At 40.9% G+C, this 22,382-nt stretch overlaps 1 protein-coding gene across 1 annotated transcript in view; it reads right to left on the reverse strand.

The window, feature by feature from the left end:
• Nucleotides 1–22,382, reverse strand: part of COL4A1 (collagen type IV alpha 1 chain) — a 164,000-nt gene that overhangs the window by 59,636 nt on the left and 81,982 nt on the right. The window contains 18 exon segments of the mRNA XM_028526657.2: nt 48–83; nt 442–526; nt 2,267–2,308; nt 6,576–6,629; nt 6,716–6,760; nt 7,463–7,513; nt 7,679–7,705; nt 8,205–8,291; nt 11,731–11,772; nt 12,367–12,402; nt 13,709–13,771; nt 13,858–13,941; nt 16,200–16,226; nt 16,373–16,426; nt 16,920–16,982; nt 17,371–17,415; nt 18,447–18,491; nt 18,589–18,678. Coding sequence (XP_028382458.1) covers nt 48–83; nt 442–526; nt 2,267–2,308; nt 6,576–6,629; nt 6,716–6,760; nt 7,463–7,513; nt 7,679–7,705; nt 8,205–8,291; nt 11,731–11,772; nt 12,367–12,402; nt 13,709–13,771; nt 13,858–13,941; nt 16,200–16,226; nt 16,373–16,426; nt 16,920–16,982; nt 17,371–17,415; nt 18,447–18,491; nt 18,589–18,678 — 976 coding nt within the window.

Raw genomic sequence — 22,382 nt, forward strand, 5'->3', positions numbered from 1 at the left:
TGCAGAGAAGTACAGGTATTCTTTAAAAATCAGTTAAAGATGCTCACCTGGGGGGCCTGGCTGGCCTTGTAATCCTGGGTAACCTGAAAAAGGGAGAAAGAGTTGGACAAACTGAAACCGGTCCACTTGTGATTATGGTTTACATCTCTGTGCCCATCAGTACCCACTGTCAAGCGGAACAAGGAAGACTGAACGTGTGGAAATACAATGCCCTCGAAGCTACAGAGAGGCCAGGTAAAGGACCCTGGATAGACAGTGTGACAATGAAACACAAGCCAACTGACACTTGGTCACCACATGGTCCTGCAAGGCATGCAGATGTTTTCAAGATGTGAATGAGTTCATGTCACAATGGAAGAAAGAGAAAGAAAGAAGGAGAGAAAGCAGGCGGAGGGAAGGAGGAAAGAGAGAGGGAGGGAAAGAAAAAGGAAAGGAACTTGCCTTTGGGGCCTGGATCTCCTCTCAACCCTGGAGCCCCTGGGTACCCCCGTTCGCCTTTTTCTCCAAAGGGTCCTGGGCCGACAACCTGCGACACAGAACACAATGTCATCGCCAGGTGTGGGAGTGGCTGGTGCCGTACAGTACAGCAGGAGAGATAAAGAAACTAACACTTTTTTTTACTATTTCATGAAATGTGAAAGAAAAGAATTAGCGGTGAGGGAGGGAGAGTCAAAAACATACAACACAACTATTACATAATGCCCCCCTCGCAGAGAACTTCACCAGGAACCTCCCCTTCCTTTTGTGATGATTTGCCTGGCAGAAGCTTTACCAATGAGGTAAAGTAAAAAAAAACATGAGTACTGAGGTTTAGGTTTGAAATTTCTAAATGCCCATACAAGCCATTAAATGAATATTCTACTGTAAAGAGTGCTGTCAGAACACCTTTACATTTCCTCAAGCAATATGTAACCGGACACTCAAAATTTTTACTGGAAGAGGTTTTCTGTTTTCTTTTTTTTTTTTTAATTAAATGGTTCAAAGGGGGAATTTCCTTAAGGCCCTAGGGATAGGAGCAAAATAATGTACTTTGGCCTTATTAAAAAAGAGAGGACTTGTTCACTCAATTCTAAATTACTCAAATTCAAGGAAGATGACCAAGTCAAATATTGCATTATCACTCTTAAAATTCCTTTGTTGCAATTAAATTATTGGACATTATTAAAATCTGTTGATGGGATTAAGGTACAGACAGGTTATTCCAACACTGTTGCTGAAGCACAAATACAGAAAATGGAATCATAATTATATATGGACATATTAAATTCATTAATAAGAAGGTTTGATAAATTGATCCAATAACCCTATTTCTGGAAATGTAGCCTAAGGAAAAATAGCACCCCTCCCCATACTCTCTCACATACTTTCAAACTCATATACTCTCACATACTCTCACACTCACACACTCTCAATCTCACACACACTCTCACACACTCACACTCGCCCACACACAACGGCAGGTACAACCATTCATCACCACAATGCAAGAACAGCAGCAGACAAGAGAACAGTAACATTTTCATTGTTTTAGAAAAGCTTTGGGGCAAAATGGTTAAAATAATCATAGCACAACACTGACAAGATACTAAAAATAATTCCTCAAAAATATTTGATAACATGGAGCATGTTCTTTTGTTAAAAGAAGTTATAGCCCTGGCTGGCATAGGTCAGTAGATTGAGCGCGGGCTGCGAACCAAAGTGTCGCAGGTTCGATTCCCAGTCAGGGCACATGCCTGGGTTGCAGGCCATGACCCCCAGCAACTGCACATTGATGTTTCTCTCTCTCTTTCTCCCTCCCTTCCCTTTCTAAAAAATAAATAAATAAAATCTTTTTTAAAAAGTTATATACATTAATTACACATATGTGAAACTATATATAAGACAAGAAACAAAATTTTATTTGCAAAAATAAAAATTGTTTTGCTTAAAACAAATTACGAATGATCTGTCCTTTTATTAACATAGTCCTTAATGGACTATTTAAACCAAAAACATTTCAGAGTGTATTGCTACTATTTTTATCCACATGTAAATTTTTCATTTTCAGTGGTCAAGGATACACCGAAACAAAATTCAATGAAAAGTAAGAGCCAAACCACACCATAAAAATATAAAATTACTATTTCAGATCACATGCAGCCCTTTTACATGAAAATGTAATTGTGGGAATGCTGCAGAGCACAAGGCACATGCAACCATTCAGTCCTCTCTTTTCCTCCCTCCGTTCAAACCCCCTCTCACATCGGCAAACATTACCCTTACTCACAGTGCCAGGTGGGCCTGGAGGGCCTGCTTCGCCTTTGTCTCCCTACGAAAGAAAAAAATAGCTTTAGCATTTTTGGACTTTACTGCATTCTTTAACTATAAAGAACATCTTCCAGAGAGCTGTTAAACTTTATTTTTTTGGAAAAATAGACTGTGCCCACTGTACTAAAATTATTTCCCTCTTCTTAATCTCTCTCATTATAGTTACCTTAAAGCACTCTATAACAATTATAACAAAAGCAAATAGATTTTATTTTGCTTTGCATAAGTGTGGCATATGAGAATAAAGACTTATACAAAACATAAATGGGAGGCTAATTAGTCCAATTATCAATGAGCTCACAATTTTTGTCCTGTTTACTACATGGTCCCTCAGAGTTTTAACACACTCATTTGTGAACTGAATTAGTACACAGTGGTTTTCAATAAAATGAAAATGACATGAAAGCTTATGGTTTCCTAGTGTATTTTCTTTAAAAATAACTTTATTTGAAGTTTTTAGGTGTAAGAATGCCTGAATCTGCACTGGAAGTCATAATAAAGGTTACTTATGACTTTTTCTTTCCCCTTAAAATCTAGCATTACTTGAAAACATTGGTGGATAAATTCTGATCACATTGAGGCTTGATTTAACCCATATTAGATAAAAAACCCAAAGAAATGAATCCTTTCACATGTTCTTATATAAGTATCATAATACTTTTAAAAGTCTTAAGAGATGCCATTATTCCATAAGTGTACATTTTTTCCCTTTTAAACTAATGCATGAAACTTAGGCATTAAACCAAAATTGGATGTTTTGGTTTTTCATAAATACGAGGAGAAATTTAGAAATATCTGTGAAGTTTATAAAATAGTTAATATATTCTGAACATACTTACCTTTTAAATTCTAAAGGATTTTACTTTCTCAAAAAATGACAGTCTTAGTAAAAGATTTGAGTGTCCCTGATTTTGATAAACAAACCTTGAAGTCCTCTCTCTAGTTTAGCACTCAGTGTTGGAAATAAATATTTCAAAATGACAGCCAACCCTTGGACAACGCAGGGGTTAAGGGCACCAACCCCACACAGTCAAAAATCTGTGTATAACTCTGACTCCCCGAAAACTTACCTACTAACAGCCTACAGTTGAATGGAAGCCTTACCAATAACATAAATAGGTGATTAACAAATATTTTGTATGTGATATGTATTAAATACTATATTGTTATAATATAATCTAGAGAAAAGAAAATGCTATTAAGAAAATCAGCCCTGGCTGGCATAGCTCAGTGGATTGAACTCAGGCTGCAAACCAAAGCATCACAGGTTCAATTCCCAGTCAGGGCACATGCCTGGGTTGCAGGCCACAGCCCCCAGCAACCGCACATTGATGTTTCTATCTCTCTCTCTCTTTCTCCCTCCCTTCCCTCTCTAAAAACAAACAAACAACCAAACAAATAAATAAATAAAGAGAAAATACTTTATAGTTCTGTATGTATTTTAAGCAAAAAAAAAATCCACTCGTAAGTCCACCCATGCATTTCAAACCCAAGCTATTCAAAGATCAACTGTATTTCTTACTTTAGTAGAAACATACAATACCTAATCTCACGATTAAAAGAAAACAATAAAACAATGAGTTTTTTCTGTCTATCAAATTGACAAGTATTTTTTCAAGTTTGATAACCAGCAGTTGCCAAATGAAAGGGTGCTGAGCTGACAAAAGTGCTTTTCTGGGAGCAATCTGGGGTACATGGCAAAAGCTTCCAAAAAAGAGTATAAAAGTTCACCCCAACATTACATTTTTAGGAACTTATAACAGGGATTGATCAGATAAGTGAACAAAAATACTAGCAATCATAAAAATGTGGAAGTGGCCTAAATACCACGTAGTAAAAGGCACGGAGATTAAAAGTGTTCAAGTATGACTAGATTTATGCACATGGAAATACATCCACATTATATCATTAAGCAAAAGGGCAGGATGTATGATGCAATATCATTTTTTTCAAAGGACATGTACATGTATGCACATAGGAAAATTGTTAACTCTGGGTAAGAGAAAAATCAGATAAGCTTTCTTTCACAATATCCTCCTGCATTTTCTGGTGGTTAATAATCAAGAAAAAACTAACCTACTACCAAAAACAGACTTAAAAATTTGAACAAAACATTTCACTAAAAAAAATGTATGCACACAAAGGACTTCTGGCCAAGATGGAGGCATAGGTAGATGCACTGTACCTCCTCACACAACCAAAAGACAGACAACAACAAATTTAAAAACAAAAGGCAACCAAACTGTATGGAAGTCCGACAACCAAGGAGTTAAAGAAGAAACATTCATCCAGACTGGTAGGAGGGATGGAGATGGGCAGCTGGGGCAGATGGAGAGGGGCAGCTAGAGCAGAGAAGACTAAGAGCAAGGCAGCGGCTAGCAAACTGGGCGAGGCAGCAGCTGGTGGACCAGGCAGTCTCACATTTGCATGCAGACAAACTGGGAGCAACAACTGAGGAACAAGACAGACCACACAACCCACAGTTCCGGTGTGGGGAAATAAAGCCTTAAAAGCTCTCATTTAAAAAACCTGCAGGGGTTGCAGTGGCGGGAAAAACTCCCAGCCTCACAAGCGAGTTCATTGGAGAGATCCACAGGGTCCTAGAACATATACAAACCCACTCACCTGGGAATCAGCACCAGAAGGGTACAATTTGCTTGTGGATAGTAGGGGAAGTGACTAAAAGCTTGGCGGAGAGCCCAGCAACAGCATTATTCCCTCTCAGACCCCTCCCCACATGGTGTTACAGCACCATAACATAGCAGCAATGTGGGTTGCCCTGCCCTGGCAAATACCGAGGGCTCCACCCCTTACTACATAATGGAAAAAGTAGAGACCAAAAAAAAAAAAAAAAAAAAACCAGCCCAAGTAAAAGAACAGATTGAATCTCCAGAAAAAATACAACTAACCTATGAACGGATAGCCAACCTATCAGATGCACAATTCAAAACTCTGGTAACCAGGATGCTCACAGAAATGGCTGAGTATGGTCACAAAATAGAGGAAAGAGTGAAGGCTATGAAAAGTGAATTAAAGAAAAATGTACAGGGAACCAACAGTGATGGGAGGGAAACTGGAACTCAAATTATGGTTTGGAGCAGAAGAAAGAAAGAAACATTCGACCAGAACAGAATGAAGAAACAAGAATTCAAAAATATGAGGAGAGGCTTAGGAACCTCCAGGACAACTTTAAATGTTCCACTATCCAAATCACAGGGGTGCCAGAAGGAGAAGAGGAAGAGCAAGAAATGGAAAACTTATTTGAACAAATAATGAAGGAACAAATAACTTCTCCAATCTGGTGAAGGAAACAGACTTCCAGAAAGTCCAGAAAGTTCAGAGAGCCCCCAAGAAGTGGTACCCAAGGAAACACACACCAAGACACATCATAATTACATTACCCAAGATGAAAGATAAGGAAAGAATCTTAAAAGCAGCAAGATAAAGAAGACAGTTACGTACAAAGGAGTTCCCATAAGACTATCAGCTGATTTCTCAAAAGAAACCTTACAGGCAACAAGGGGCAGGAAAGAAGTATTCCAAGTCATGAAAGGCAAGGCCCTACAACCTAGATTACTCTATCCTGCAAAGCTATCATTTAGAATGGAAGGGCAGATAAAGTGCTTCCCAGATAAGGTCAAGTTAAAGGAGTTCATCAAGCCCTTATGATATGAAATGTTAAAGGGACTTATCTAACGAAAAGAAGAACAAAAACTATGAACAGTAAAATGAGAACAAACTCACAACTATCAACAACCGAACCTAAAAAAAACAAGCAAACAACTAGAATAGGAACAGATTCAGAGAAATGGAGATCACATGGAAGATTATCAGTGGGTAGTGGAAGGGGGGAGGAATGAGGAAAAGGTACAGGGAATAAGAAGCATAAATAGTGAGTACAAAATATACAGGGGGAGGTTAAGAATAGTATAGGAAATGGGGGAGCCAAAGAACTTATATGCACAATCCATGGACATGAACTAAGGGGAAAGAATGAGGGTGATATGGGGTGTGCAGGGCAGAGGGGAATAAAAGGGGGGGCAGAGAATTGGGACAACTGTAATAGCATAATCAATAAAATATATTTTTAAAAAAGAGAATAAAAAAATTCATGCAAACAAATAAAACCACTAAGTTAAGTTGTGTTTTTGCTCATGTGGAATATAAACAGTTGTAATTTCTGGGAATCTTTAGTCCTTTATTCTAGTAAAACCTTCTGAGTTGACCTACAAAATGAAGGGAAAACCCACAATAGCGCCACCATTTACCTTTAAACCCTCTCGGCCCGGGAGTCCCGGATACCCCCTGTCGCCAGGGAACCCCTGGAAGGAAGCAGACGCAACAACCACTGTAAGCTAGTGAAGGCAACAGTTCGCTTTTAAAAAAAAAATCACAGAAAAATACTTACTATACCCCCTGTTTCTCCTCTTTCACCATCTTTTCCAGGTTTTCCCTACACAATAAAGATTTAACCATTAGTATTTCATAGTTAATCATACTTTAATACCAAGGCTCTGATTCAAATACAAGTTCATCTGTCATCTTTCACAGGAAATATCTATGCAAATAGAAGAGGACTTTTCAATTTTTAAAAAATGGAGCCTGATTAGCTCCAAATCTTCTAAGGTGCAAACACCAGATAACTGATTTTAGTGGAGGTTTTCCTGCATTATTGCAGGGGAGAAAGTGAAAATGCTCAGGCTACGGAAGCTGGTGGGTCTCCCTTCACAGGATTCAGGAGTGACAAGTGTCTGAGCATCTGCTCCAGGAAGTGCATCTGCGATCTGGGTGGAGGTCCAAGCTGGCCTAGGAAGGAGGCGGCAAAGGGCACCAAGGGCTCTGAGCAAGTGGACAGTGGTGGTCAGCGAGAAATCAGCAGGCGGGCAGCTCTTCAAAGAACACCCCACCCTGGCCAAGCTATCCTGGAGTTTGTGAATAACAAAGGGCCTCACCTCCTGGGAATTTTTTCAAATGGTGACAGCTCTCCTCATTTCTACTCCTAGGGGCTTCAGAAAAGCCCTTCAGGAGAAGAAGAAGAAAAACCAGAAAACCCCTACCAGTCTCCCATTCTTCTGTGTCCCTGAACCTGTGATGCCAGGAATGAAAGGAAGACAATTTTACAATAATGAATAAAAGGACTTTTAAAAGCACTTACTCTAGGTCCTGGTTTTCCAGGTTCACCTTTCTGTCCAATCCCTGGCTCTCCCTTAAAAAAAAAATGAGAGAAAGAGTTAGATTCATTCGTATATTTAAGTAAATTATTAAATTAAGGAAATATTACACTCGAGGCAAAATAAGCTTGTAACTTAAATCCAATACACTATGGTCTTTCACACAAAATAATAACGATAAACAAGAATATAGTACTTACCTGATCTCCAGGGTCACCTTTATCACCCTAAAAAATTTTAGAGAAAGAGAGAGAGGGAGAGATCAGTACTAACAGCTATATCACTTTTATACATGACACTGAATAGGTAAAAGGAAAAAAGAACATTTTTCTGATACAGTAACAAAGTAATTCACACTCGTCTCCAGCATTCAAGTCCTCGCATTGACTGGGTTACGAATTTAAGGGTGATGGTCACAGCAACTGTAACGTACTCTTACCCTCAGTGGCTCTCCCTTCTGCTGATCCAGCCCAACTTCAACCAGGGTGCATTTCAGAAGCCCTCACTTAGGTGAGTCAGCCTCAAACCAGTTTTGCTCCTACCCAGTACAAGCTGCCTCTGCTGTCAGATGTTCATATTTTATATGATGGATAGTCCATAAATCCGTTTTCCAGGTTGGGGGTGAATGCAGCTGGACAAACTGAATTTTGATGTGGTTTCTCTTTATCCCCTGGAATTTGTCCAAAATTTACAAGGCAGCATTCAGTGGACAAAGTCGTTTCGTACCTTCTCTCCTTTAGTGGCATAGTCTCCTTTTTCTTTAACTTGAGCTTGACCTGGCACTCCTGGAGGTCCACTGACCCCTTGATCACCCTGTTGATACAAAAGTTAGGAACTAGTTAGGCAGAAAATAATTATTGAGAGAAGAAAATGCAGAGGGGGGCCTAAAATAAAACATCTATTTTGAAAGTGTTGTGCTCCTTTCTCATCTATCCTTCCCTCGTTTCACTAGGAAGATGGCACAGTTAGTATATAAAGCCAGAAGGAGACTTTCCTGTCTCAGGAGTCAGGACAGCCAGTGTCTCAAGTAATAACAATGGAACCTGATCATTTATAGGACACATCTGTGAATGCGTGTATATACAGACCATGCATACACATCCAAACAGTATGTGTGTACATACTAGGGCACATATATACAAGCACATGCATATATTCTGTCCAGTTGCATTTTGACAGCCTGGAAGAGACACACGCTGCCTAACAGAGCCTATCTTTGGGTAAACCAACAATACAAGAACCATCCAGAACTGTCCTCCTCAGGCATCCTAACTGCTGGATACAGCTGGAAGTACAATGAGTCCCAGTTGCAGCACAAAGAGTAAGGTCCAAAAAATTCAACCGCATGAATTGCAGGGTGACTTTTGTGAGGTGTATGAAAAGACTGGGCCAAAATTTAGGGTGGAAAGAAAGCAGAGGCCCAACTATTCAATCCACACCTACCCAGGCCCTGGTTGACTTGGAGTTTTCTAGTGGGCATTGTCCTCAATGGCTTCACCATGCCCAAAAAGAACTCTGGCCTCAGGGAAGGTGCTACTGTAATTGGAAGAATCCCTACTGGGCTTGAGCCCATTTCACTGGTATGATTCAGGGCAATGCTGAAGAGACCACCAGACGATCCAGGACTCACTGCTGGTCTCCCTCCTTCCCAAGAGGAGGTTGCCTGGTCTGGTCTGTCCTCCCTGTCTCTGTGGCTCATTTCCTTCTAATTTTGACATGATGACCTCTGCCTTGGTGGTCAAGTTCTAAACTGGATTCTTTTATAACGAAGTCTAGGTCTGGTTTTCTCACTGCCTGAGAACATTTTGATTGAACTGTATACACAGAAAAATGGTACTAATGGCTTCATTGTTTCTCTGCTGGTCAGATCACACACAGAGCACTTCAGTGAATTTTAGCTTTGCATTAAAAAAAACACTAACAAACTCAAGAATGTGCAGAGAAGAGTAACTATGGTATAAGGGCCCAGCGTAGGGGCAGAAACTCTATCATGTGTAGAACTGTGATTTTATCTTATTTAAAAGAAAAAAAAAATATATATATATATATTGAGATTTTAATTATTTATTTTTAGAGAAGGGAAGGTAGGGAGAAAGGCAGGAAGAGAAACATCAATATGTGGTTGCATCTCGCATGCTCCCCATTGGGGACCTGGCCCACAACCCAGGCATGTTGCCCTATCTAGTGTGGAATTGAACCAGTAATCCTTTGGTTCGCAGGCTAGTACTCAATCTACTGAACCACACCAGCATGGCAATTTTTCTAAGTATATTTTACTAATGATGCTATTACACTTCTCCCACATTTTTTCTCCCCTTTATTCCCCTCTGCCATGCACCCCTCACCTTCTCTCCAGCACTCCCCCACCCCCACCCCGGCTTAGTTCATGTCCATGGAACGTACATATATGTTCTTTGCTTCTCCATTTCCTATACTATTCTTAACCTCCCCCTGTCTATTTTGTGCCTACCAATTATGCTTCCTATTCTCTGTACCTTTTTCCCCTTTCTCCCGTAACCCCTTCCCCATTGATAACCCTCCATGTGATCTCAATTTTGGTGATTCTGTTCCCGTTCTAGTTATTTGCTTAGTTTGTTTTTGTTTTTGTTTTTGTTCAGTTCTTGATAATTGGGAGTTTGTTGTCATTTTACTATTCATAGTTTTGATCTTCTTCCTCTTAGATAAGTCCCTTTAACATTTCATATAATAAGGGCTGGGTGATGATGAACTCCTTTAACTTGACCTTATCTGGGAAGCACTTTATCTGCCCTTCCATTCTAAATGAAAGCTTTGCTGGATAGAGTAATCTAGGTTGTAGGGCCTTGCTTTTCATGACTTGGAATACTTCTTTCCTGCCCCTTGTTGCCTGTAAGGTTTCTTTTGAGACATCAGCTGATAGTCTTATGGGAACTCCTTCGTATGTAACTGTCTCCTTTTCTCTTGCTGCTTTTCAGATTCTCTCATCTTTAATCTTAGGTAATGTAATTATGATGTATCTTGGTGTGTGTGTCCTTGGATCCAACTTCTTTGGCACTCTGAGCTTTCTGGACTTGCACGTCTATGTCCTTCCCCAGATTGGGGAACTTTTCCTTCATAATCTATTCAAATAAGTTTTTTATTTCTTTCTCTTCCTCCTCTTCTTCTGGCACCCCTATGATTCAGATGTTGGAATGTTTAAAGTTGTCCCAGAGGTTCCTAAGCCTCTTCAATTTTTTTTGAATTCTTGTTTCTTCATCCTGCTCTGCTTGAATGTTTCTTTCTTTCTTCTGCTCTACACCATTGATTTGAGTCCTGGTTTTCTTCCCTTCACTGTTGGTTCCCTATATATTTTTCCTTATTTCACTTTGCACAGCCTTCAGTTCTTCCTCTATTTTGTGACCAAACTCATCATTTCTGTGAGCATCCTGATTACCAGAGTTTTGAATTGTGCATCTGATAGGTTGGCTGTCTCTTGTTCTCTTAGTTCTTCTCATGCTTTGATACATTCTTTCATTTGGGCCATATTTCTTTGCATCAGCACACCTGTTATGTTGTAAGGAGCCGAGCCTTAGATATTCATCAGGTGGGGCAACCTACGTTACTGTGTTGTGGCATTGTATACAGGGGAGTCAGAGAGGGAACAATGCTGCTTGCTTGGCTCTCGCCTCACTTTCCATCACTTCCCACACTTCCCTCAAGTGGACTGTGCCTTCTCAGGTGCTGATTCCCAGGTGGGTGGGACTGTATACATTCTGGGATCCTGTGGGCCCCTCCAATAGACTCTCTTGTGAGACTGGGAGTTTCTCCTGCCACCACAACCCCCACAGGTTTTTTCACTCAAAGGTTTTGAAGCTTTAGTTTGCCATGCTGGGACCCTGAGTTGCATGGTCTGTCCCACTCCCCAGTTGTTCCTCCTGACTCATCTGCATGTGAATGTGGGACATCCCAGTCCAACAGCCACCACCTCACCTGCCCTGATCCAATAGCCACAGCCTTGTTGCGCATCCTCGCCTCCCCAGCTTCCTGTACCACCCCTCCTACCAGTCTGAATGAATGTTTCTTCTTTAACTCCTTGTTTGTCAGACTTCCATACAGTTCAGTTTTCTGGTAATTCTGGATGTTTTTTTTTGTTTTTAAATTGTTATTTAAAAGTGTTATCCTTCTTTTGGTTGTGCAAGGAGGCAAAGTGTATCTACCTATGCCTCCATCTTGGCCGGAAGCTCAGAACTACAATTTTAAGCATGAAAACATAACCAAAGCAATGTGTACTCACCTTGTCACCTTTTGGTCCTTGAAAACTTAAGCCCATTTGCCCCTGTTGAGTGAAAATTAGGCTTCCATTATTAGAGTTGGCTACTTTGCTCAAAATCATCTAATAGATATCACAGAAAATGTAATAAAATAGAAGATTTAAGGCAACAGCTTCATCCCACAACCACCTTAAATTTTCAATAAAGTTGTGATCACATATTTAGTGTGTATAAAAGTCTTTTAAAGCACTGTTGAAAAAGAAGTCTAAAAAACCTTTTTTTTAATTTAAGGTTTTTAAACTCCTGCTTTAAAAACATTAAGGGAAAAGTAATGACTACGGAGTTGGGAGGTAGAAAAAAAGATCAATGAATGGACAGATCAATCGATTGGCCAGTTGAGAAGTTACACAGATGGATGAATAGATGAATAGATGGATAGACAGATTTTAAATGTAGAGATAAAGAAGTTACAGCTTTCCAAAAGTTTGTTTTCATTTTTTATTTTAATTTTTATTTCTTCATTACCATTTATCCCCACTATACCCTTTTCTACCTCCAGTGATTCAAAAGTTTTTAACAGAGCCTTCAAGAATGAGGTACAGCAATTTCATGATAGTCTTATGCTAATACCAAAGAAAAACAAATGAAAAAATCTTTACCTTTTCACCTGGAGGTCCAGGAGGGCCTGGGGGACCCTATAAGAGAAAGCATTTTAAATTACAAGTCACAACACTGGTAAGCTTAATTGCTTCTTTGCACAGAAACTGTATTAAGATACTATGGTTAACATGATAATTTATTTGTTAAACATTTATTTTTTTTCCTGTGTTCTAGAACTGTAAAACTTTTAGGAAATCAGAAACTACTCCTGTATGATAATTAACAGGGATGCAAACACTTCTAAAACCTTTGGCATTGCCCTGTGGAATCCCCTAATCTAAGATCATGCTAGACTAACAGACAGTGGATGAAATCACTAGCCAAACTCCCCATGAGGCTAGAGTTTCCAGTGTGGAAATGACGTTTGTCCAACTTGAATATAATTTTTTTTCTTAAAAAGCTGAATGATTTCTTCAAGGAAGGAGACTGTGGTGAAGTAAAAAAACTTGTGTTTGCAACAAAATTTCAGAATGCTTTCTATAATCATTTAAACATTAAAAAATAATCATTCTTTATATAACCATCTGTTACTAGTCATTCTTTACTCCTAAAAATGAGTTCATGTATGTACAAGAACATATTTTAAAAGAGGTTACATTTGCAGGAATGGATACGAGGAGTTGCCGAATTTTACCCACCCTCAAAAAGAGTCAATTTAAAAGATAAGCCTGAAAATTGCAGGACTCTCAGGCAGGCTAGTGTAAGGATAACAAAGTCAAGTGCATTATTCATTCCTGGTAAATGTGGCACTCCACAATTAAGCCTTGTTAATATTAACTCTCTTGTGACCGCAAAAATATCTGTGTGCACAGATGATGTCCTCCTTATCCTGAGAGCTACCAGCTGCGAAGGAGGCCAGTGGCAGCACAGAGCCTCCTGAGATGTCACCCCGGGGTGCTCAGTTCACAAAGTCTTTGCAGGGCAGTGTGGCTTCTATGGCACCACCTGGTCTGTGTCCATGGCCCCCAATAGAATAGAATCTCTGGTAATGACTGCATTTCTACAAGCCTACCCCCAGAGCTGAGCCTGCCTTGTCCATCTTGAACTCAGCCTCTTCAGGCCATAGATCACGGGCAACCAACCAGCCCCTCAAAATTAAGGTGTTGTCTATTTTGAGGGGATGTCTTGGCATGCAGTACTATTATTATCCTGTTCACACAGCTCTGGGAATATGTGGACCGTAAGTGCCAGGCAGATATTTTCATAAGAAGGAAATTCATTCTCCCAATCCAAATTAAGGGAGATATAAAGTTTTTATTAAATTTTATTTATTTTCACACCTTAATATAGTTGTTCTTTGAATGACTACCTCGGAGAAATAGCCCCCCCACCCCAACTTACTGGTGGTCCAGTAAACCCTGGAGGGCCAATGGGACCCTGTAGTCCGGGCAATCCTGGTGGGCCCTAGAACGAATTGAGAAAGGAAAGAATTAAAATGCAAACGAGGAGGAGACTCAGCATGTGATTACGGTTGTTTAGCAAATGCTTACTGGTGCTCCTGGGTGTCCAGGAAATCCTCTTTCACCTTTCAACGGCACCCCAGGCACATAGCCGATTATTTCACCAGGATCCCCCTATGGGATGAAAAGTAAGATACAATCACAAATACTGATATTTATGCAAGGAAACTTAAAACCTATCAAATATTAGGCATGCACTACTGGTATGGAACTAGCCCAAGTCTAGGGTTTGGATACGCTCTAAGCTTGAAATATGTAAATGAGCCATCTCACCCATTCATGCTCTATCTTAATGACCAGCATTCAGTGCTGCACAGTGAGCTCGGCTGCAACCAGGACTGAATGTCTAGACAGCTGAGTGAAAGGCTCTATGACACCTCCATGTGGCTGTCCCACACAGACAATGAGAAATACTAGACCAGGACCAGCCTCTGGTTGAAAGACTGTGTGATCACAGGCTGTTCTCACAAAACAAGAATTGTATTTCAAGAAAAGCATTTCGAGATGAGCATTTTCATAAAAGCAGGGTATGATGGTAAATTTCACGTGCTAATTTGGTTTGGCCACAGTACCCAGATATTTGCTTGAATACTAGTGTGGGTCTCTCTGTATAGCTATTTCTGTGATGACATTAACATTTAAGTCAGAAGGCTTTAGGTAAAGCAGAGTAGCCTCCATAAAGGGGGTGGGCCTCATCCAATCAGATGAAAGCTTTAGGACAAAAAAGGACGAACTCCCAAGAAAAAGTGAGAAGTCTGCCTACAACAGCCTTCAAATCGGACCTGCAACATCAGTTCTTCCCCGGACCTCCAGCATGCCGCCCTGCCCTGCAAATTATCAACTTGCTCATTCTATTTATCTACCTGTCATTATGTATTTATGTATGTGTGTACATCTATACACACATATACATACACATGCACATACACACACATATTCTATTGGTCGTGTGCCCCTGCAGGACCCTGACTAAAGCACGGGCTCTCCTGAGGACACTATGTCTTAGGTGTCCTTAAACACAAGGACACAGGAACACGCGACCTCATGCGGACACGTGGTTGTCTCGAGAGGAGCTGTTGAAACACTGGAAGCACCCCTTTCACAGGGCTGCCCCCAGGGCCCAGACACCGCGCCCGCTGAACCGTTAGCAAGCGCAGGGAGCCCTCACTTCAAGGTCAGGTCAGTAAGAGCCACCAAAACCTGCCTGAGAAAGTCTTTAAAAGATTAATTTCTATAAAATTTGAGGAGTTCCTCAGGGGCTGAGTTCTCCTCTCTGCTCCCCAGTTCACAGTGATGAACGCTGGGGCAGCTGGCACGGGGCTGAGGTCCAGAATGGCCTCGCTGCCACTTTTATTCTCTGAGCAAGCACAGATGCAGAATCCGCAGCCGCTGTGAACGCCTCCTGGGTTCCTGGCTGGATGCCTAGGTGGTATCCTTGCCCTAATCAGCTAAGTACACAGAGATGAGCTTAGGAGGGAAGCGGCAAGGTCTGCTTTGGAAGTTGGCCAGTGGTGCCTATGGAATACCAGGCTGGGTGTGGGTGAGCCAGAATAGCTGAGCCAAGAGAGGAGGAGAGAACCCAGGCCACGTGCCTGGGCGCAGGGTGCCAATGGGACACCCTGCTCTATGGGCAGGAAGGCAACAACAGCCCAGTGATTAGCAAGAATATCTCCACCAGGCCTTTTTCTAGGCACCCCTAAGGGTAGATGAAGAAAGTCTCCTTGAATGACAGCAGGATGGAATTGGGTGCCGTGGCAGGGAGCGACTCAGGGCTTCTTCCCTCTGCATGCACAGAGGGCCCTAGGCCCCACCCTGACATACTGGGAAAATGAAGCTGAGAAGGGCCATAGACCGGCTTTGAACGAAGGGGCCTAACACCAAGGATCTAACCTCAGGCAACTGGGGATTTTCCTGCTGTAATTATGGAATTTATAAGAGTGACTGCAGATTATAGGCAACATGAAAACAGGGTTATACTGAAGGTAAACCATATAGTTTAAGTATGATGCCAATTGGAGTCCTTTCTGGTGGCACTGTCTGTGCGCCCGTCCAACGACTCTGAAAAAGTGGCATCACTGCAATGTCTATGCAGGCGATTTGTCTGAACTAGACTCGCATCTGTTAGATTTACCATCACACCATGCCTCCTGTCACTGTCTATTTCCTATAAAGAAACTTTACCCAGTGTCTAAACTTTAGATTTTAATACTTAAGTTGTGTATATGACTTATATACACTTTTAATGTAACAGAGCTTAGACAAATGTGTTAATAGGTAATCAGCCCACCAAAATGACTTAAAGTAAATTTCTTTTTACGGCATCTGTTTTAAACAGACTTCTATAATGAATCCAATAAAATAAAATAATGTACCTTAATTCCTGGTAACCCAGGTGGTCCCTGAAAAAGAAAAGGTTGTTATTAATTCTGTGTCTCTCAAAACATGATTAGGATTACAAGTGCAAAAAAGAGGAAAAAAAAGGGAAAGAGAAGAGAAAAATTATAGCCCAAGAAACAAACTCTGAGTTAAACAACCTCATACTCACAGGATTTCCAGTGAATCCAGGCAGACCAGGAGGTCCCAGCGGCCCTCTTTCACCCTGAGGGGACAGGAGACAGTCATTCACAGGTGCCCGGCAAGGCAAATGGGACCCCATCAGTTGCCATGTCCTACCCATCAGGGATGCCTCATTTGTTGGTTAATCTCATCTCCTAAAAATGTGTTTGTTACAATCTATGTTGCTGAATGCTATTTCACAAAAGAAGAGGTGTATTTGAGAATATAATTAATGGGGACAAGATTAATATTAGCATTTTCTTGTTTGATTTAATAATAGATCACAGGTAAGAGATACAGTGTTTAAAGCAATTTTAGGGTGAAGTTTTACAAAAAAAGAAAGGCACATTTATGTCACTCTTGAACATTAACTATAGGAAAACTGTACTTCCTAATCAAACGGAGAAAGCTTTAGGATGAGCAACTTCACACTTGCAGCACTGAAGCAGTGCTCAGGGAACAGCTCTGCCTCACTTCTCGACACGCAGACCAGGTGAATGTGCGCAAAGGGGGACGGGTCTCGCTTCCAAATGTACCTTTGTCCCGTTGCATCCTGGGATACCTGGGGGACCGGGTGGGCCATCTTGTCCAGGAATACCCTGCAATTAATACAGTAAAAAAGGAGACAAAATAAAACATCACTTGGTATCATCACTCAAGTCAAATGGCTAAAAAAAAGCACGTGCATTTATTTATTTATTTATTCATTCATCTACCTATCCATCTATCTATTTATCTATTTACTTATTTATATTAATCCTCACCCAAGGATATGTTTATTGATTTTAGAGAGAGGGGAAATGACAGAGAGAGAGAAACACTGATGTGAGAATCATCAATTGGTTGTCTCCCACATGCGCCTGGATCAGAGATCAAAGCCTCAGTGCAGCTATATGCCCTGACTAGGAATTGAACTCACAACCTTTTGGTGTACAGGATGACACTCCAACCAACTAAGCCAGGAACAGGTGAATTTTATATACATACCGGAAGTCCAGGGTTTCCAGGGTAGCCCGATACTCCTGGCGGTCCCTGTAAGGATGGGAATGAAAATGTTTCCATAAGCACTGGGAACCTCTTTTCCTCCCACTGTGTCCACTGAGGGTGTCTGCCCTGAGTGCTGGCATTCAGAACCTCACACTAAGCAGACTGCATTGTGCCAGGGAGGCAGCTGAGGGTCCAGCCCAGGGAAGCAGATCACCCAGGGTGGCAGATCACCCAGGGATTCGGAAGCAATTCCATACCTAAAGCTGACTACTAATTCCTTCTAAAATCAAGGCTGCCTATGCACAAGATATAACTCTGCACTCATTTCATTATTTGTAACTTCCAGGTGAATATAAATAGAATTCACATTAAAATCTCAAACAGTAGGGAAGAAGAATGCATGGGATAAATCAGCTTATTATGGGGGGCGGGAGGCAGTGAATCATGTTATTTAAATTATTTCTAGTCGAAATCCAGGTCTTCTGCACCCCAGAGAGTTATAAGACTATTTCCCCTCTTTTCAGCCCCAAGCACAAATGTACACACAGACGCTGCTGCAGTCCCCGTATAACCTTTGCATTTCACAGTTTTCTACTTTCAAGGCTGCTGTCAAAGGTCTTCATTTTTGCATTTCCCAGGAATGGGAGTAGCAAAGAAAGTAAAGAGTGTGAAAAAGGAAAAGCAAGTTTCACTCTGGAAATACTATCACTTTTCACATTACAATGAAGACACATTTCCATCACGCCCCTCCCCTAAATCCTACTATGTCTATGGAATCCTTGAGGAAGCGCAAATGGGAGGATGCAGGACACAGCTCGCTCATGCACAGCACCAGCTGCAAGCAATGGAGGTCAAGACGATGAGCTGTGGCTCACTTTAAGTCCCTAGGCCCACCACCACATGCACTGTCTTAGCCCTGAGGACAGGGAGAGGGAAAGGAACCAAGAGAAAGGAGAGAAAGGGAAAGAAGCCCCCTCAGGATTGTTTAAAGGGTATAAAGAGCCCTCACTGGAGAAGCGCTGCCATATCATATCCTGCCCACAGTTATTACCAATTTAAGTGACAATTATACTCACCCTTGTCCCTTTTGTTCCTGGCAATCCTGGTTCTCCAGTGTCACCCTAGAAAACAGAAAAGCCGTCAGGACCACGTTGTAACAAGAATACAGGTCATCTCAAATGTACACCCTCACAGCCCCCATCACCCAATCAAGCTTACCTTTTGTCCAGGTGGTCCCTGCGGCCCCTCAGGGCCTTGCATTCCTGGAAATCCGATGACACCTTGTAACCCTGGGAGGCCTCTTTCACCCTGCAGAGGAGCAAGGAGCATGTCAGACAAAAGGCAGGTTGAAAGAAACCAAGGAAACAAATCAGCAATCAGCCTCTGTAAGCATCATCCAATACTGCTTGAGATAAGATTGCAGTGAGCGTCTGAAAACAGGTGCTGAGTGCATTCCTAGTTCACGTGGCTTTTCGCTACGACTTTTAAAACTACTTGAGGATGGAAATGTGATGGCTGGCACAATGCTTCCTATGTACTATATTCTAAATGCTAAATAATCTGTTAGGCAAATAATGGATAGTTGGCGATTTCTTCTCACCGAATTGATCAAAATCTCATTCAATTAGTAAAATCTTCTTGGTATCAGTAGACCCAGCACTGAGGTTTTGTGAGCAGACCATAAGTCATTTTTTTTCCTTTAGAAACCTTTAGGAGCTGAGTATGCAGAGCTTGTAGTGTGAGCTTCAGTATGAAACTTTTCTGCACAATCAGCAGCGTGATGATGGGCTTTTCATAAGTGTCTTTAAAAAGTGGGATTTTTTTTTTTTGCAAAGGTTGGATCAAACTTGAATTATGGTCTCTGCTCTTGTGGAGCAAAAAGAAATAGGGAACGTTATTTTTAAATAATTAACAACTTAATATTGACATTAATAATAATAATTATTATTATACACACACTTGGCTAAAATACATTCCAAAGGAAAAAAAGAATGATCAGAAAGACTCCGTGAGGTTCTGAGCCTTACTTTGGCCCTTGAAGAAGGAATGTAAAATAACTATGTGAAGAGGAGGGAGAAGGAAATGCAGGCTGGACATCCGCTGACAGTGATGAGGATGGACATCTAGGCCACGTGAGCACAAGAAACCATCAAGAAATAAAACTGGGACAAGAACAGGGATGAACCTGGACTTAACATTTGATCCTGGAAATACAACTTCTTCTATTGGCATCAGCACTACTCGAGGAAGATTCATATCTAGATTGCCAATATAAATCACCCCTAATCATGATAAGAAATCAAGACATCCCATTTCCTTCCCAGTAGGAGGACTTTAACACAATCTTATAATACAAAGTGGACAGATTAAGTGACCATTGCTGGTTAGCTGATTTTTCAAAGCAGAGGGCTCTTTGGAGAATCCAGGCAGGACTTCTTAGCACCCAGTACTTTTCTCACTGCTATATTAGTTCAAAGTAAAAAATAAACTGACGAGCTATATATTACATAACATAAACTTTTATCCCCAAATAGCAAACTACCAGCAGTTCCTTAAAAGTTTTTCATGGTTGCAAATATGAAGGGAGACAGAGCAAGAACTTTCCAAGTTGTCCTGGTTCTGAATTTGGTGTGTAGTGTGTAGGTTTAATGAGAAGGGTATGTGAGGAGCCCAGGAACAGTGCGTGAAAAAAACATGGAAGAGATTATTTCAAGCTCTAGAGGATACGATAAAATAGCAAACAGATTTAAAAAAATGAAGCCCTACAGTTTGGTACTCCCCTGTGGACCATCAGCATCCACACAATCTACCAGAAAGAAGAGATGCTATTAATGCCAGAGCCCTCGGCACAGACTTGACATAATGCTGGCTCCTTCCCCCGAGGCCTGTGACAGCTGGGAAAGAAAAACCACCTCGGACCAAGACTTGATCAGATGTGACGCTGCTTTAAATATACTCATTATTCACCTAAAAGAATAACAATGAGATACAACTGCAGAAAATACTGATGACAGCAATATATGGCACCTTTTATCACAGCAACCTCTTCCCTTGTGTTCAGATGTGGGAAAACTCCACCCAGAATAGACTTGAACTGAACTGCAAACAGCTGCCTAAAAAAAATTAATGAACATTGAATTGTGAATCCCCAAATAACCTAACAGGAGATAGGAAGGAAATGTGAAAGGCAACATAAGAGCTTTCTAATGCATTTGGTGGAGTGTTTTTAGGACTTAGTTAATATTGGCAGTATCATTATGAGATCCAGTGCAGATAAGAGTTTATAATTCTCATTTTAATCATGGAATGCATGGAGGCCAAGAGCCAGATTAGCTGATTTCTACAAGTTTCTCACTGAGTCAGCTCTAAAGCCACAAATAGAAATGAGGTCAGCCTGAACTAGAGTCCTTTTTTTTTTCTAGGTCACTAGAGCAAGCTGGTTCCCAGCAAAACATTAAACAATTCACCAACGTGAAGTTAGTCCCTTTTATGTCCATTTCACAGATAGGGCAATTGGGATTCGGATGCTTTAGCTGGCTTGTCACATGTCATGGGGTGAGTCTTGCATGCTCCTGGGAACAGAATGCAACAATGTAAATTTCCAGTCTTTGCTTTCACCACAAGAACACATTCTTTCCCAAATGTCACCGAAATGCTTAAGCAATCCGTGTATCCCAAGAGTTTTGAAATTAAATAGCTGAAAAGGAAATGACGCCTTTATCGACATGGTTCTTGCCATCTCCCACATATTTTTTTAACTTTTTTTAATCTTTTGTTCAGACATAAGTGCACATGAATAATCTAATGTCCTGTACGTTGTCAAGGTTACTGTGGGCACTGGAGCAGAGCAAACAGACAGGATAAGCATTCAAACAACTATTCAATTAGCTGCCAAACAGCATGTGCTCTACGTGGGCCAAATTATTCCTCTGAGCTTTTTACCAAATCTCCACTGGGGTTATAGGAAGAGCAAAGAGCTGGACAAGTGTGCAAAGGTGAATGGTGCCAGTAGTTTCTAAGCCAGACTTTACAGCTGTGATAAGCAGTACTACAACTGTGAACACCCTTATGCTGGAGCTCAAGGCAGGAAGTGCACAGTTCAAACAGCTGAGTTACAGGACCCCTTAGTCATCTATTCCCCATGGTATCTGCTAAAGGCAAGGCCCAAAGGACATGGTGGCCACATAATTCATGCCCACAACCACTATAATCACAGGATTGAAAATTTTAAATGGAGGAAAGCAAAGAGAAGCTTGTAAAATATTACATGGTTTTGATGCAACAGCATTTCATAGTTTTATTCTTGAACATCAGTACAATGTATTGCACTAGTCAAAAAAAAAAAAGTCATATACCAACAACAGAAGAGATCGCCACCGTGTCCTCAAACAGTGAAATTCAGAATCTGAGGAGGAAGGACAAAATGCCATCATCTATAAAAATGAAAGAATACAGCCGTGGAGAATAATCCTGGCATCAAAATTAGCCGTTCTAAATTGGGCATGAAATAGAGTTTCATGCATGGAGAAACTTAAAAACTTTGCCTAGTATTTTATCTAAACTAAGGACATACTTTCAAAAAATCCATAAAATATGGGGAAAGACAGGTTCCATTATAATAATCAATTATTTCCCTTGCTCTTAAAATGCTTATGTAAACCAGTTCATGATGGAAGTCAAATGAAAGACTATAACCGTCTTCCCATTTAAGGCAGAAATTCAAGTACAAAGAAGTGCCAAGGATGGCTGAAGTTGAAATACTATGAAACCCCTGACATTGGAAGATGATATAAATACCAGCAATAAAAACCGAAGTTAACACAAAGTATATCTAGAATGAGCAGTCAACACAAATCCTACAATTGAAAGTCACGTCATGCCTGTTTCAGGGGTCAGCATGGGACCCCAGGGTGTTTAATTTTTCACATTTAAAACACGATGACCACCAGCCTTTACAATGACCCGATGCAGAAGCCAAAGTGTTGCTGGAGCACCACCAGCATCAGTCACGA

Source organism: Phyllostomus discolor, chromosome 11 (genome assembly GCF_004126475.2).
Source record: "Phyllostomus discolor isolate MPI-MPIP mPhyDis1 chromosome 11, mPhyDis1.pri.v3, whole genome shotgun sequence".
NCBI classification, from domain to species: Eukaryota; Metazoa; Chordata; class Mammalia; order Chiroptera; family Phyllostomidae; genus Phyllostomus; species Phyllostomus discolor.